Below are 15,760 nucleotides of genomic sequence, written 5' to 3'. Positions count from 1 at the left end.
CACCTCAAATTCCACCCCCTCAGGGGTGAGGACGGGAACAGGAGGTTTCCTCGAGGGGGCCAAGGACGGGGAGCAGCGTTTCAGGAGGGAGGCATGAAACACGTTGTGTATACGAAAAGACGGGGGTAACTCCAGCCGGAAAGAGACAGGACTGAGGACCTCAATGACCTTATACGGCCCAATAAACCGGGGAGCAAACTTTTTGGACGGAACCTTGAGACGCAAGTTCCTGGATGACAACCACACCAGATCCCCGACCACAAACAGGGGGTTAGCAGAACGTCTTCTATCGGCCTGAGCCTTCTGTATGCTCTGGGACGCCTCTAGGTTCTTCTGAACCTGGGCCCAGACTGTGCACAGATCCCGATGAACGACCTCCACCTCGGGATTGTTGGAACAACCAGGTGAAACGGAGGAGAACCGTGGATTAAACCCAAAATTACAGAAAAAGGGAGAGACCCCTGACGAGTTACTGACCCGGTTATTAAGGGAAAATTCGGCGAGGGGAATGAAAGAAACCCAATCAAATTGACAGTCAGAGACAAAACATCTTAAGTATTGTTCTAGAGACTGATTAGTCCTCTCCGTTTGGCCATTGGTTTCAGGATGGAAGGCAGAGGAGAAGGACAGATCAATCCCCAACTTATTACAGAAGGCTCTCCAAAACAATGAAACAAATTGTACCCCTCTGTCAGAAACAATATTGACGGGGACCCCATGGAGACGCAGGATGTGTTTGATAAACAAGGTAGCCAACGTCTTGGCGTTGGGTAGTTTCTTGAGGGGCACAAAGTGGCACATTTTACTGAAGCGGTCTACCACCACCCACACCACCGACTTGCCTTGGGATGGAGGCAAATCGGTGATAAAATCCATGGAGATATGTGTCCAAGGTCTCTGGGGAATGGGCAACGAACGCAGTAAGCCCGCTGGTCGGGACCTGGGAGTCTTGGACCTGGCACAAACCTCACAGGCGGCGACGTAGGCCTTAACGTCTTTAGGCAAACCAGGCCACCAATAATTTCTGGTAATGAGGTGTTTGGTACCCAGGATGCCTGGATGGCCAGATAGTGCGGAGTCGTGATTTTCCCTAAGTACCCTTAGCCGGAATTGCAGGGGAACAAACAGCTTGTTCTCAGGAAGGTTCCCAGGAGCTGAACCTTGATCAGCAGCAATTTCAGAGACTAAATCGGACTCGATAGAGGAAATGACTATACCAGGAGGCAAAATACAAACAGGATCTTCCTCCGAAGGAGGGCTGGCCATGAAGCTACGCGACAGTGCATCCGCCTTAATATTTTTAGACCCGGCCCTATAGGTAACCAAAAAATTGAATCTGGTAAAAAACAACGCCCATCGAGCTTGTCTCGGGTTTAGCCTCCGGGCAGATTCTAGGAAAACCAGATTCTTGTGGTCGGTAAGGACCGTTACCTGGTGCCTAGCCCCCTCCAGGAAGTGGCGCCACTCTTCAAATGCCCATTTAATGGCTAAAAGTTCGCGGTTGCCAATATCATAGTTACACTCCGTGGGCGAAAACTTCCTAGAAAAGTAAGCACAGGGGCGGAGATGGGTGAGGGAGCTGGTACCCTGGGACAAGACGGCCCCCACTCCCACCTCGGACGCGTCAACCTCCACAATAAATGGCTCCCTTTGGTTGGGCTGAACCAGCACGGGGGCCGAGATAAAGCACTTCTTGAGGGTCTCAAAAGCCTGGACGGCCTCAGGGGGCCAATGGAGGACATCAGCACCCTTGCGAGTGAGGTCCGTAAGAGGCTTAGCGACGACCGAGAAGTTAGCAATAAATCTCCTGTAATAGTTAGCGAACCCCAAAAAACACTGTAGCGCTTTCAGGGAGGCAGGTTGGACCCATTCAGCCACAGCCTGAACCTTGGCAGGGTCCATGCGGAATTCATGAGGAGTGAGGATTTGACCTAAAAATGGTATCTCCTGTACCCCAAATACACATTTTTCGATTTTGGCAAACAGTTTGTTTTCTCGAAGGACCTGGAGCACTTTCCTGACATGCTCTATGTGGGAGGACCAGTCCCTGGAAAACACCAATATGTCATCAAGGTACACTACAAGAAATATCCCCAGGTAATTTCTCAAAATCTCATTTATGAAGTTCTGGAAGACCGCAGGGGCATTGCACAACCCAAAGGGCATGACGAGGTATTCGAAATGGCCTTCGGGCGTGTTAAACGCAGTCTTCCACTCATCCCCCTCTTTGATGCGAATAAGGTTATACGCCCCCCGTAGATCCAATTTAGAGAACCATTGGGCCCCCTGAACCTGATTAAAGAGATCAGGAATCAAAGGAAGGGGATACTGGTTCCTTACCGTGACCTTATTTAGGCCACGGTAGTCAATGCATGGCCTAAGACCCCCATCCTTCTTCCCTACGAAGAAGAAGCCAGCACCTACCGGAGAAGAAGAGGGACGAATGTAACCCTTGGCCAGGGATTCCTGGATATACTCCCTCATGGCTTCACGTTCGGGACAAGAAAGGTTAAATATCCTACCCTTAGGAAGCTTAGCTCCTGGTACCAATTCGATAGCGCAATCGTATTCTCTATGAGGCGGTAATACTTCGGAGGCCTCTTTAGAGAAAACATCAGCGAAGTCCTGAACAAACTCGGGTAGCGTATTCACCTCCTTAGGGGGAGAAATAGAATTAACAGAAAAACATGACGTACAACATTCATTACCCCATTTGGTTAGCTCCCCAGTATTCCAGTCAAACGTGGGATTATGCAGCTGCAACCAGGGAAGACCTAGAACCAAATCGTACGATAATCCCTGCATCAATAGTACAGAGCATTGCTCCAAATGCATGGAGCCAACAAGGAGTTCAAAAACAGGGGTATGCTGTGTAAAATAACCATTAGCAAGAGGAGTGGAGTCGATACCCACTACCGGAACAGGTTTAGGCAAATCAATCAGAGGCATAGCGAGAGACATAGCAAATTCCACAGACATGATATTAGTAGAGGACCCTGAATCCACGAAGGCACTGCCGGTAGCAGACCTACCACCAAAAGAGACCTGAAAGGGAAGCAATATCTTAGTACGTTTCATATTTACGGGAAATACCTGTGCGCCCAAGTGACCTCCCCGATGATCACTTAGACGCGGGAGCTCTCTGGCAGCATTCTTACGCTTGGGACAGTTGTTTACTTGATGCTTGACATCCCCACAGTAGAAGCAGAGACCATTCTTCCTGCGGAATTCTCTACGTTGTTGAGGGGACACGGAGGCCCCGAGTTGCATAGGTATTTCTGAGTCTTTAGGGGAGAAACGAAGCAACGGGACTTCGGGAGGCATCATGGGGGAGTCGGAGGAAAAAACACATAAACGTTCACGTTGTCGTTCCCTGAGACGTCGGTCAAGTCGTACCACTAAAGCCATAACCTGGTCTAAGGAGTCAGAAGAGGGATAACTAACTAGCAGGTCTTTCAGGGCGTTCGACAGACCCAACCTAAACTGGCACCTTAAGGCAGGCTCATTCCACCGAGAAGCTACGCACCACTTCCGAAAGTCAGAGCAATACTCCTCAACAGGTCTCTTACCCTGACGTAAGGTCACCAGCTGACTCTCGGCAAAGGCAGTTCTGTCAGTCTCGTCATAAATAAGTCCGAGGGCAGAAAAGAAACAATCAACGGAGGAAAGTTCAGGGGCGCCAGGAGCCAAGGAGAAGGCCCACTCTTGGGGCCCTTCCTGGAGCCGGGACATAATTATACCCACCCGCTGGCTCTCAGAACCTGAGGAGTGAGGCTTTAAGCAAAAGTAAAGCTTACAACTCTCCCGAAAGGAGAGAAAAGCCCTCCGGTCACCTGAGAACCGGTCGGGCAACTTGAGGTGGGGTTCAAGGGGTGCGGTGAGGGGAACTACCAAGGTAGCATCAGGCTGGTTGACCCTCTGAGCCAGGGCCTGGACCTGTAGGGAGAGACCCTGCATTTGCTGAGCCAGGGTTTCACGGGGTTCCATAATGGTGTCAGGGACCAGGGTAGACTAGGTATAAGGCTTGTGAATTTGTAATGGTGGGGGGGTAGGGAAACGGACAAGTGAGCCCTAATCTACCCGCCACTCTGTCCCTGCCTACTTGCAACGACCCGTCCTAGACGACGGGGTACAACTGGGCGGCGGTCCCTGCGCTCAGTAAGTGCATGACAAACACGACAAACAAACAAGGGAATACAAGCAAGGGAAATGGGCAGTTGCTCGCGGAAACACCGTGAGCAACAGAGTAGTGAACGAGCCGAGTCAAGCCAGGAGAGTGCGAGGTACAAAGCGAAAAGCAGAAGAGTAGTCGGTAAGCCGGGGTCTGTATGGAGCAGGATCAACAAGTAGCAGGAGCTGTAGCTGGGCCAGGAAACCTCAAGGAAAGAATTCACAAGCACAGATGGACAGGAAGAGCAGGCTTAAATAGACCGAGGGCGGGAGCTAGCTGAGTCTGGCCAGGTTGCGATAGGCTCTCCCACTCCTAAGCCTGCCAGCCTGAGTGGAGGAAGCTGGTGTCTGTCTCAGGGATGTACACTCAGGTGTTGACTGATTAATTCTGGGAGTTAACCCTGAAGCAGTGCCTGGCAGATCCTTTACAATAACCCAGTACCAAGCAAAAGACCTTCATCAGATCCTTATCCGGGACGTCCAGAAACTACTCAAATTGAGAGCCATTTCTCCAGTTCCCCACAAAGAAATATGCAAAGGCCACTATTAAAAAATATTCTTAGTCAAAAAACCAAACGGTTCCTACAGGACAATAATCAACCTGAAGGTCCTAAACAAATGGGTGAAATATCAAAAATTCAAGATGGAGTCTATCAGATCGACTATTCCTCTAATAAGGGAAGAGGCATCAATGTGTACGATCGATTTAAAGGATGCGTATTATCACGTTCCTATCCACCCCGCGTACCAGAGATTCCTCAGATTCGCAATTCAGGACGGTCCTTCCATTCTCCACTTCCAGTTTGTCTGCCTCCCTTTCGGCATTTCCTCCGCCCCCAGAATTTTTACAAAAATTATGGCAGAGATCATGGCATTCGTAAGAAGTCAGGGCATAGTAATTATCCCATATCTAGACGTTCTTGTTGACAGCAGATACTCCATCTATCTTAGACAGTCATCGGTTACAGGTTCTTTCCCTACTACAGGAATTGGGATGGATAATCAACTTTCAGAAGTCGAGTCTTCCTCCCCAAAAACAGAAGGTCTTCTTAGGAGTACTGCTAGACTCCTCCCTTCAACATTCCTTCCTCCCAAGAGAGAAACAAATACTCCTACTGGCAGAAGTAAGGAAATTCTTGGGGAAAGACGCCTGTTCCATAAGGGAATGTATGCGGATGTTGGGAATGATGACGTCTTGCATCCAATCTATTCCATGGAGCCAATTTCACTCCAGACCCTTACAGAATCTGATCTTGTCCCAGTGGGATCGAAAACAGAACTCCCTGAATTCAAATTTCCGAGACTGTGAAATCATCCCTCCTGTGGTGGCTCTGCACAAACAAGGGAGTCCCCTGGAGAACTTCTCCTTATGTAGTGATTACCACAGATGCCAGCAAACTCGGCTGGGGGTCCGTAATCCAAGACCAGCACTTTCAGGGCACATATCCTGTTCAAATGAAGATGATGTCCTCAAACTTCAGAGAACTAAAAGCCGTATGGGAGACACTTATAAGAGCTTCACCCATCATAAAAGGGAAGCATATAAGAATTTTATCGGACAACACGACAGCGGTGTCCTTTCTTCGCCATCAAAGGGGAACAAGACACACTCTTCTTCAGGCCCTCTCTACACAAATTTTCAGTTGGGCAGAAGAAAATGTCCTATCAGTCTCTGCAGTCCACCTAAAAGGCTGAGTCGGGAAAAAGTAGACCCTGGAGAAAGGGTCCCTAAACAGGGAAGTCTTTCTGTCCTTAACCCGAAGGACCTGTTTGCCACGAGGAAAAATTCCCAAGTAGAGACATTCTTCTCCCTAAATCTCAGAGACAACCCATTGGGAGTAGATGCATTGTCCCAACCCTGGGGCATGGATCTGGCCTATGCCTTTCCTCTGCTTCCTCTAATACCAATGGTATTAAGAAAAATCCAGGAAGATTTGACAAAGCTCATCATTATTCTTCCCTATTGGCCAAAAAGAAGTTGGTTTCCAATCGTAAAATACCTAGCGTTTGGAAGACCCTATCATGCTCCCAGTCAGCGAGAATCTTCTCTCCCAGGGTCCCTTATTCTTTCAGGGAATAGAAACCTTGAAGTTGTCAGCCTGGATCCTGAAAGGCAGATCTTGAGGAACCACGGTCTGTCAGATGAGGTAATTTCAACTATCTTATCAAGTCATAATGAAGTTACCTCAAATATCTATTAAAAAATTTGGAAGAAATTCTGTTCCTGGTATGGAGACCCAGGACCAGACCCCTTTTCTCCCGACATCGCGAAAATCCTAGATTTTTTTTTACAATCGGGATTCAAAAAAGGGCTTAGTCCTAGTACCTTTAAAAGTACAGATTTCAGCCTTAGGAAAAAATTTTAATACTCTCCTGGCTGAACATCGTGGATCAGAAGATTCACTCAAGCGGTCTCTAAACTGAAACCTTCCCTAAAGAAATCAGTTCCTACCTGGGATTTGAATGTGGTGTTAACGACTCTTTGTGAGCCCCCCTTTGAGCCGCTCGACACAATTAGTATGCACTTTTTAACTCTAAAAGCTGCATTCTTAGTCGCTATTACTTCAGCAAGAAGGATTGGAGAAATTCAATCTCTGTCAGTCATAGAACCGTACCTAAAAGTACAAGAGGATAAGATCATTCTAAAGCTGGATCCTTCCTTTATTCCAAAGGTATCTACTGCTTTCCATAGAGAACAAGAAATAATTCTACCTTCCTTTTTATCCAGATCCAAAAAACCAACAAGAAGAAAAATGCCATTGCCTGGATGTCAGGCGAACAATTCTTCAGTATCTGGATAGAACCTCCTCCTGGAGACCAAGATAAAAATCTATTTGTCCTGTTTGGGGGAAAGAATAGAGGAAAGAAAGCCTCAAAAGGCTCTCTAGCGAGATGGGTAAAAACTACCATACAAGAAGCCTACAAGTCCCAAGGACTATGTGCCCCACAAGGCATCAGAGCCCATTCAACGAGGGCAGTTTCGGCATCCTGGGCAGAAAGAAGAGAAGCCTCTATGGACCAAATCTGCAGAGCAGCCACTTGGTCAAGCCATCAGACGTTTTGCAAACATTATAGGCTCGATGTTCTGTCCGATACGGATTTAAGTTTTGGACGGAAAGTCCTTCAATCAGTAGTCCCGCCCTGAGCATTATAATCTGGTATTGCTCCTGTAGTGCTGTCATGAGGGATGTACTGGAAAATAGGAATTAGACCTACCGGTAATTGTATTTCCAGGAATCCATCATGACAGCACCCTTACATTCCCTCCCTTATTGAATTCTGATTTGTGCAATTAACATGTCAGTTATTATCCCTAGAAATAAAATAGGGTTGCATCCATCCTGGTGTAGTAATTGAAAAACACTGGCAAGTGGGTGGTGGGAGGGGCCTTTTAACCTCTCTGTCTTCCTGTCCCTACAGAGATCAATAGGGCAACCTCCTGTAGTGCTGTCATGATGGATTCCTGGAAATACAATTACCGGTAGGTCTAATTCCTATTATATATATATATATATATATATATATATATACTACCGTTCAAAAGTTTAGGGTCACTTAGAAATGTCCTTATTTTTTTAAAGAAATGCACAGTTTTTTTCAATGCAGAGAACATTAAATTAATCAGAAATACACTCTATACATTGTTAATGTGCTAAATGACTATTCTAGCTGCAAACGTCTGGTTTTTAATGCAATATCTACATAGGTGTATAGAGGCCCATTTCCAGCAACCATCATTCCAGTGTTCTAATGGTACATTGTGTTTGCTAACTGTGTTAGAAGGCTAATGGATGATTAGAAAACACTTGAAAACCCTTGTGCAATTATGTTAGCACCGCTGTAAACAGTTTTGCTGTTTAGAGGAGCTATAAAACTGACCTTCCTTTGAGCTAGTTGAGAATCTGGAGCATTACATTTGTGGGTTCAATTAAACTCTCAAAATGGCTAGAAAAAGAGAGCTTTCATGTGAAACTCGACAGTCTATTCTTGTTCTTAGAAATGAAGGCTATTCCATGCGAGAAATTGCCAAGAAACTGTAGATTTCCTACAACGGTGTGTACTACTCCCTTCAGAGGACAGCACAAACAAGATCTAACCAGAGTATAAAGAGAAGTGGGAGGCCCCGCTGCACAACTGAGCAACAAGACAAGTACATTAGAGTCTCTAGTTTGAGAAATAGACGCCTCACAGGTCCTCAACTGGCAGCTTCATTAAATAGTACTCGCAAAACGCCAGTGTCAACATCTACAGTGAAGAGGCGACTCCGGGATGCTGGCCTTGAGGGCAGAGTGGCAAAGAAAGTCATATCTGAGACTGGCTAATAAAAGGAAAAGATTAATATGGGCAAAAGCACACAGACATTGGACAGAGGAAGATTGGAAAAAAGTGTTATGGACAGACGAATCGAAGTTTGAGGTGTTTGGATCATACAGAAGAACATTTTTGAGACGCAGAACAACTGAAAAGATGATGGAAGAGTGCCTGACGCCATCTGTCAAGCATGGTGGAGGTAATGTGATGGTCTGGGGTTGCTTTTGGTGCTGGTAAAGTGGGAGATTTGTACAAGGTAAAAGGGATTTTGAATAAGGAAGGCTATCACTCCATTTTGCAACGCCATGCCATACCCTGTGGACAGCGCTTGATTGGAGCCAGTTTCATCCTACAACAGGACAATAACCCAAAGCACAACTCCAAATTATGCAAGAACTATTTAGGGAAGAAGCAGGCAGCTGGTATTCTATCTGTAATGGAGTGGCCAGCGCAGTCACCAGATCTCAAACCCATAGTGCTGTTGTGGGAGCAGCTTGACCGTATGGTTCGTAAGAAGTGCCCATCAAGCCAATCCAACTTGTGGGAGGGGCTTCTGAAAGCATGGGGTGAAATTTCTCAGCAAATTAACAGCTAGAATGCCAAAGGTCTGCAATGCTGTAATTGCTGCAAATGGAGCATTCTTTGACGAAAGCAAAGTTTGAAGGAGAAAATTATTATTTAAAATAAAAATCATTATTTCTAACCTTGTCAATGTCTTGACTATATTTTTTAGTCATTTTGCAACTCATTTGATAAATATAAGTGTGAGTTTTCATGGAAAACACAAAATTGTCTGGGTGACCCCAAACTTTTGAACGTGTGTGTGTGTGTGTGTGTGTGTATATATATGTATATGTGTATATATATATATGTGTGTAAATGAAATAAAATATTGTCTATAAAGGTGTAAATAGCCTTTAAGACGCTAATAAGCAGGCAATGCCTTAATACTTTATTTTGGGTCAGCAGGGAACTCTTAAAATAGAGGTGCCCTGTGTCCCGCTACTTTCATGTCTATCAACATCCACAGCTAAATACTATGGCGAAGCAGGGAGCCGTTGGCGTCCCACCTTTCGCTGTGGTAAGCCACAGTCTACTTTAGGCCTGCGGCTTACAAGGTGCAGTAACATCAACACCGGTAGTGAGGATCTCAACATTGTAATTTCAGCTCTGACTGATAAACCAAGAAGTGTAGAGTGCAGTGTCTGATATATAGACAATATACAGTAGTCATGTATTCAGTCACTTTGTGTTTCCTACAGATGGATCCAGTAGGAGAAATCCATCAGAGAGTTGTCCCAGTCCTCTGTATTTCCAGGACGGTCCAGTGGAAAATCACAATGTCCCAGAGAATCATCAGGTAGATGCGCTAAAGTCTCAACAAAATATGACCATAAAGTAATTGAACCCAAATTCACTTTACACTTTTTTTTTTTCGTTTCTATTTAGGGTGAAAATCTGGTTGATATTAAGGTTGAGATTAAAGATGAAGGAGAAGAAGAGACAGATTTAATGGCTGTTCAGCAGTGTAAGGAGGGAGAGACAGGAGCTAAAGGTTCATGGGCCCCGATGCAAAGGTTCTTCTTGGGCCCCCCCCCCCCCAAACTTCTCATGGCCGATGGCCCGCAGCTTTCAGCTGCATCGCTGGGTCTCCTAAGTAACCCAACCATGCAGCACTAGCAGCCAGGGGCATCACTAACCACTTAAAACATCTGAGGAAATAGCCCCAATACATACGTGTCCCCCATTTTTTTATGTGTGTGTGTGTATATATATATATATCTATATATATATATATAATGTATATGAGACAGCATATCTATAGCACTACGACCCTATAGCTATGGATAGGAATAGATACAGTGGCTCAGCAGACAGTATCACACATTATAGGATTAGATATAGGGCACAGCTCGCTGACATTGCGGCTCCGGCGCTGGACTCAGGAAAGGTAAGTATAAAAATTGTTTTGGTTTTTTATGTGTTTGTGTTTTTTTTACAAGTTCGGTTGTTGGACTACTGCAGATTCGAGGACTACTTCAATAACGGTGTGTTTTATTTATTCTCAATAATATGGTTATTGAGGGTTGTGTGTGGGATTTTTATTTCAATAGAATATTTTTTTAAACTTTATTACTACCACCTTAGTAATAGCTTCTGGCTGATTGACAACGCCCATTACTTAGGCGAGGCTTAATGTTAGACATGAAGAGGCTGATGCTAACCCCCATTATTACCCTGGTACTTCCCGCCAACTGGAGTTACCGGGAAGAGCCGGGTACGATCCAGTACCCGACCATTTGTAGTGACAGAGGGGTACTGGCACGGCCGCAGGCTGTTATCAGGCTGGGAAAGCCCTAAAACTGACCTTTCCCAGCGTCCTAATTCTAGCCTGCTGCTGTGTTGTATCTGACTGGTTATAAAAATGGGGGAACCCCACATCATGCTTTCCAATTATTTTTTTTTTTTTAAATATGACGTGGGGTCCCCCCTATTTTTCATAACCAGCCAGATACAACGCAGCAGCCTAGCATTACCAGGGTGGGAAGTGCCACTGTTTTTAGCCTTTCCCAGCCTAATAATACCAGCCTGCGACCGCTCCAGCGCCGACCGTCTCTACAGATGATCGGGTACTGGATCGTACCCGGATCTTCCCGGGAACCCTGGTGGTGGTGGGTACCAGGGTAATAATGGGGGTTAGTGTTAGCCTTTTCGCTGGCTAACCCTAAGCCCCGCCTTAGTAGTGGATGCTGTCAATCAGTCAGCGGCCATTACTAAGGCGGTAGCGACAGTTTAAAAAAAAATACAAAGACATATAAAAAATACATTTATTGAAATAAAAACCCCCCCCACACAACCCTCGTTATCCATTTTATGGAGAATAAAAAGCTGTCAAAGTATTCCTCTAATCCGACGTAGTCCAACAACCGTACCTGTAAATAAAACACAAAAAAAAATTAGTAAGGGCCTGTTCACCTCACCACAACTCTTCCGTTTAGGGGTTCCGTCGGAGGTTTCCATCAGGTAACCCCTCAACAGAAAGTCAAACTGAAATTTCAGCTTCCGTTTCCCTCACCATTGATCTGAATGGTGGCGGAAATGTTGCTAAAGGTTTCCGTTTGTCACCGTTGTGACAGGATTCCGTTGTATTGCATTGTCAACTGCGCTATTGATTCCGCCAAAACAAAGGAACCCGTTCACAACAGTGGCAGACGGAAACCATTAGCAAAGTTTCTGTCAACGATTGAGATCAATGGTGATGCAAATGGAAGCTAAGGTTTCCGTTTGCCTTCCTGTTGACTGGGTTAACCCAATGGAAACCTCAGACTGAACCCCTCAACGGAAGGGCAACGCTGATGTGAACAGGGCCTTAGATACAGGGCCCGTGTGCATGTGTGATACTGTTTGTTGGACCCTGTATCTAAGCCTGCCACATGGTAGGCTTAAAAGGGTTGTCCAGCCCCTAAACTTTGATGGCCTATCCTCAGGATAGGCCATCAATAGCTGATGGGTCTGGGTCTGACTCCCGGGAGCCCCGCCATTCAGCTGTTTTGAAGGGTTGCAGCGCTCATAAGAGCGCTGCTTCCCCATCATTTAACTTGCTTGCTCACACTGTGAATCGCTGACACGAAGGGGAAGTAGCGCTCGTAAGAGAGCTGCACCCCCTTCAAAACAGCTGATTGGCAGAGGTCCCGGGATTCGGACCCCGACACATCAGCTTTAGCAGGCAGTAATATTAAACTAATCCTACTCTTCGGCCGCAGCAGATGTTCTGACTCCATCCAGGGTCGGGATGTTGTACACAGGTCTGTAGCGTCAGAACCTCCGCTACGCTCCGGGAAGAGGGGGTTAAGTACAGTCAGTTACTATAGTAATGGGGGCCCGTGTAGTTTATTACATAGGCCCCAGTTACTATAGTAAGTTTTCATTGATGTGGTGCGGGGGCAATTGCGACCGCTGCTACCCCTATAGTTACGCCACTGCTTTCATTAGTTGGAAAGAAAAACCTGTTTTGAGGGTCACATAGATACTACTCCCATCATCACATGTACACAATCTATTCCATTACTGTGTGTTTCCTACAGATGGATCCAGTAGGAGAAATCCACCAGAAAGATGTCCCAGTCCTCTGTTTTCCCAGGACTGCCCAGAGGAAAATCACAATGTCCCAGAGAATCATCAGGTAGATGAAGCTGAGCCCTATGCCAGATCTATATACGGGGGTGTGGAGCTTTTTGGTTCTGCGGTCATAGATGTGGTCATAGATTTTGGTGGTTTCTTATGTTGATCGGTTAGATTCTTTGCATTCTCTGCTGTATTATACTGAATTGTTACATATGTTAAATCAGGGGGAAGATCTGACTAATATTAAAGTGGAGGATGAAGCAGAAAAAGAGTGGATGAGTGGCAATAAACCGTGTAAGAGTGACGTGGAGGAGGAAATTCCAGGAGGTGTTACCACAGGTAAGCAATAATTAATTTAGAAAGTGAATTGGGAGGGAGGTTTCTTAAGGCGGACCCGTCAAAGTTTTTCTTTTTTTAACCATATACCTCCCCTTATTCCTGGCGTCCTTCCGATTCCATCGCTGTAATTTTATTTTATCAAAGTGTTTAACCCCTTGGTGACATGTCACGTACTATTACATTGCTGTAGCCAAGGTCTTAAGGCAAAGCAACGTAATGGTACGCGATGATGATGGTGCAGGCTCAGAAACTGAGCCCGTACCATCGCCAGCGGGTGTCGGCTGTATATTGCAGCTGACACCCTGCTGTGTGGCCAGTAACGGAGCTAGTCTCCGATCCAGCCGATTAACCTCTAAGATGAAGTGCTCAAAAGCGAGCGCTGCATCTATGGGGATTTAACAGCAGATCGAGACTCAGCGATGCGAGGTTCGAATGACTGCTCCGGCAGTCCGGAGACCTAACTGTGGCCTCCTGTCTGCTAAGTACGGAAGCCTGTTAGGTCCCCCTCAGAGGCTGGGTCTGAAAGGCTTCCGTCCCCAGAAACAAGATAGCGCAGGCTCAGAAGCTAGCTCCGATCCCTGCCATTAACCCTTTAGATGCCGCAATCAAAAGGGATCGCAGCATCTTAGTGGTTTTTAGTGGTGAATAACTGACAGTCCTAATGCATTGCACTACGTGGGTAGTGTAATGTATTAGAGTAAAGATCAGAAGTGTAGACCTTCAAGTCCCCTAGTAGGGGAAAAAAAAGTTAAGAAAAGTGTAAAAAAAAAACAAGTCTTTTGTTATAGGAAAAAAATGAAACTGTTGAAAAAAAAAAACCCCAAAAAAACCAGTACACATATTCGGTATCCCCGCGTCTGTAACGTCCCAAACTGTAAAACTATAATGTTATTTTTCCTGCACGGTGAACACCGCAAAAAAATGTTAAAAAATACAATGCCAGAATCGCAATTTTTTTTGGGTCACCACCCCACACAAAACATAGAATAAAAAGTGATCAAAAAGTCGAATTTACCCCAAAACAGTACCAATAAAAACTACAACCCTCCCCGCAAATGAACAAGCCCGTACACAGTTTTTTTGATGAAAAATAAAAAAGTTATGGCTCTCAGAATGTGGTGACACACAAATGTTTTTGGTTTTTTTAAAAGTCATTTTGTTGTGCCAACGCTGTCAAATATATTAAAAAAACTATATACATATGGTATCGCCATAATCGTATCAACCCGCAAAATAAAATAAATGTAATTTAAAGCCCACGATGAACACTGTAAAAAAAAAAAAAATTTAATAAAATTGTCAGAATTGCTTGTTTTTGGTCACCTTGCTTGCCAAAAAATGGAACAAAATGTGATTAAAAAAATCGCATATGTCCAGGCAAATGATGAATTCCTTGAGGGGTGTTTCGAAAATAGGGTCACTTCTTGGCGGCTTCCACTGTACTCAGCAGTTTATGACCACATGTGGAGTATTGCCATACTCGGGAGAAATTGCTTTACAAATGTTGGAGTGCTTTTTCTCCTTTATCCCTTGTGGAAATGAAAAAAACTCTAAATTTTAGGGTAAAAAATGTTGATATTCATTTTCACGGCCTAATTCCACTAAGTTCAGCAAAAAACCTGTGGGGTCTAAATGCTCACTATACCCCTCGATAAATTCCTTGAGGCCTTTAGTTTACAAAATGGGGTCACTTTTGGGGGGTTTCCACTGTTTTGGTCCCTCAGGGGCTTTGCAAATGCGACAAGACACCCAAAAACTATTCCAACAAAACTAGAGCTTCAAAAGCCAAATGGCGCTCCTTTCCTTCTGGGCCCTGCTGTGGCTCCAAAAAGCAGTTTATTACCACATATGGAATATTGCTGTAATCGGGAAAAACTGCTTTTCAAATGTTGGTGTGCATTTTCTCCTTTTATTCATGTAAAAATTTTAAATTTCCACGTTAAATCTGAAACAAGAAAATTTTTCATTTCACTGCATAATTACACTAATTTCTGCAAAAAAACAGTGAGGTCAAAATTCTCACTATTCCCCTCAACAAATTCCTTCAGGGGTGTAGTTTCCCAAATGGGGTCACTTTTGGGGGCTTCAACTTCAGGGGCTTTGCAAATGTGACATGGCCAAATAAAATAATGCTCCTTCCCTTCTAAGCCATGCCGTGGGTACGAACAGCAATTTGTCCACATATGGGGCATTGCCGTGCTCAGGAGAAATTGCTTTACGAATATTGGGGTGCTTTTTCGCCTTTAGTAAAAATGAAAAAATCTAAGCTAAAACTACATTTTATGGGGAAAAATTTAGATTTTCATTTTCACAGCCCATTTCCAATTAATACTGCAAAAAATCTGCGGGGTCAAAATGCTCACTATACCCCTAGATCAATTCCGTAAGGGGTGTAGTTTCCAAAATGGGGTCACTTTTGGGCGGTTTCCCCTGTTTTTGTCCCTCACGGGCTTTGCAAATGCAAAATGGCACCGAAAACCATTATAGCAAAAATCTGAGCTCCAAATTGCGCTCCTTCCCTTCTGAGGGCTTCCGTGTTTTCAAACGTAAGTTTATGACCACATATGGGGTATTTCCGTAATCGAGAGAAATTGATTTACAAATGTTGGGGTACATTTTCTCCTTTATTCCTTTTAAAAATGAAAACATTGTATGTTTTATTTGAAAACATTTAGATTTTTTATTTTTATGGCTTAATTCAAAGAAATTTAGCAGAAAAAACTGTGGGATCAAAATACCCCTAGAATAATTCCTTGGGGGTGTAGTTTCCAAAATGGTGCCTTTTTGAGGGTTTTCCCGATGTTTTGGCACCACA

At 44.8% G+C, this 15,760-nt stretch overlaps 1 protein-coding gene across 2 annotated transcripts in view; it reads left to right on the top strand.

Moving 5' to 3' along the window:
- The window catches only part of LOC142657485 (uncharacterized), a 58,926-nt gene that overhangs the window by 10,165 nt on the left and 33,001 nt on the right, over positions 1-15,760 (top strand). For both annotated transcript variants that reach the window (XM_075832647.1, XM_075832557.1), the window contains exons 5-8: positions 9,744-9,841; positions 9,931-10,009; positions 12,567-12,664; positions 12,831-12,945. In XM_075832647.1, the coding sequence (XP_075688762.1) occupies positions 9,744-9,841; positions 9,931-10,009; positions 12,567-12,664; positions 12,831-12,945 (390 nt within the window). The remainder of the gene's footprint in view (positions 1-9,743; positions 9,842-9,930; positions 10,010-12,566; positions 12,665-12,830; positions 12,946-15,760) is intronic.

Source organism: Rhinoderma darwinii, chromosome 1 (genome assembly GCF_050947455.1).
Source record: "Rhinoderma darwinii isolate aRhiDar2 chromosome 1, aRhiDar2.hap1, whole genome shotgun sequence".
NCBI lineage: Eukaryota > Metazoa > Chordata > Amphibia > Anura > Rhinodermatidae > Rhinoderma > Rhinoderma darwinii.
This window is presented reverse-complemented; position numbering and strand designations above follow the sequence as displayed.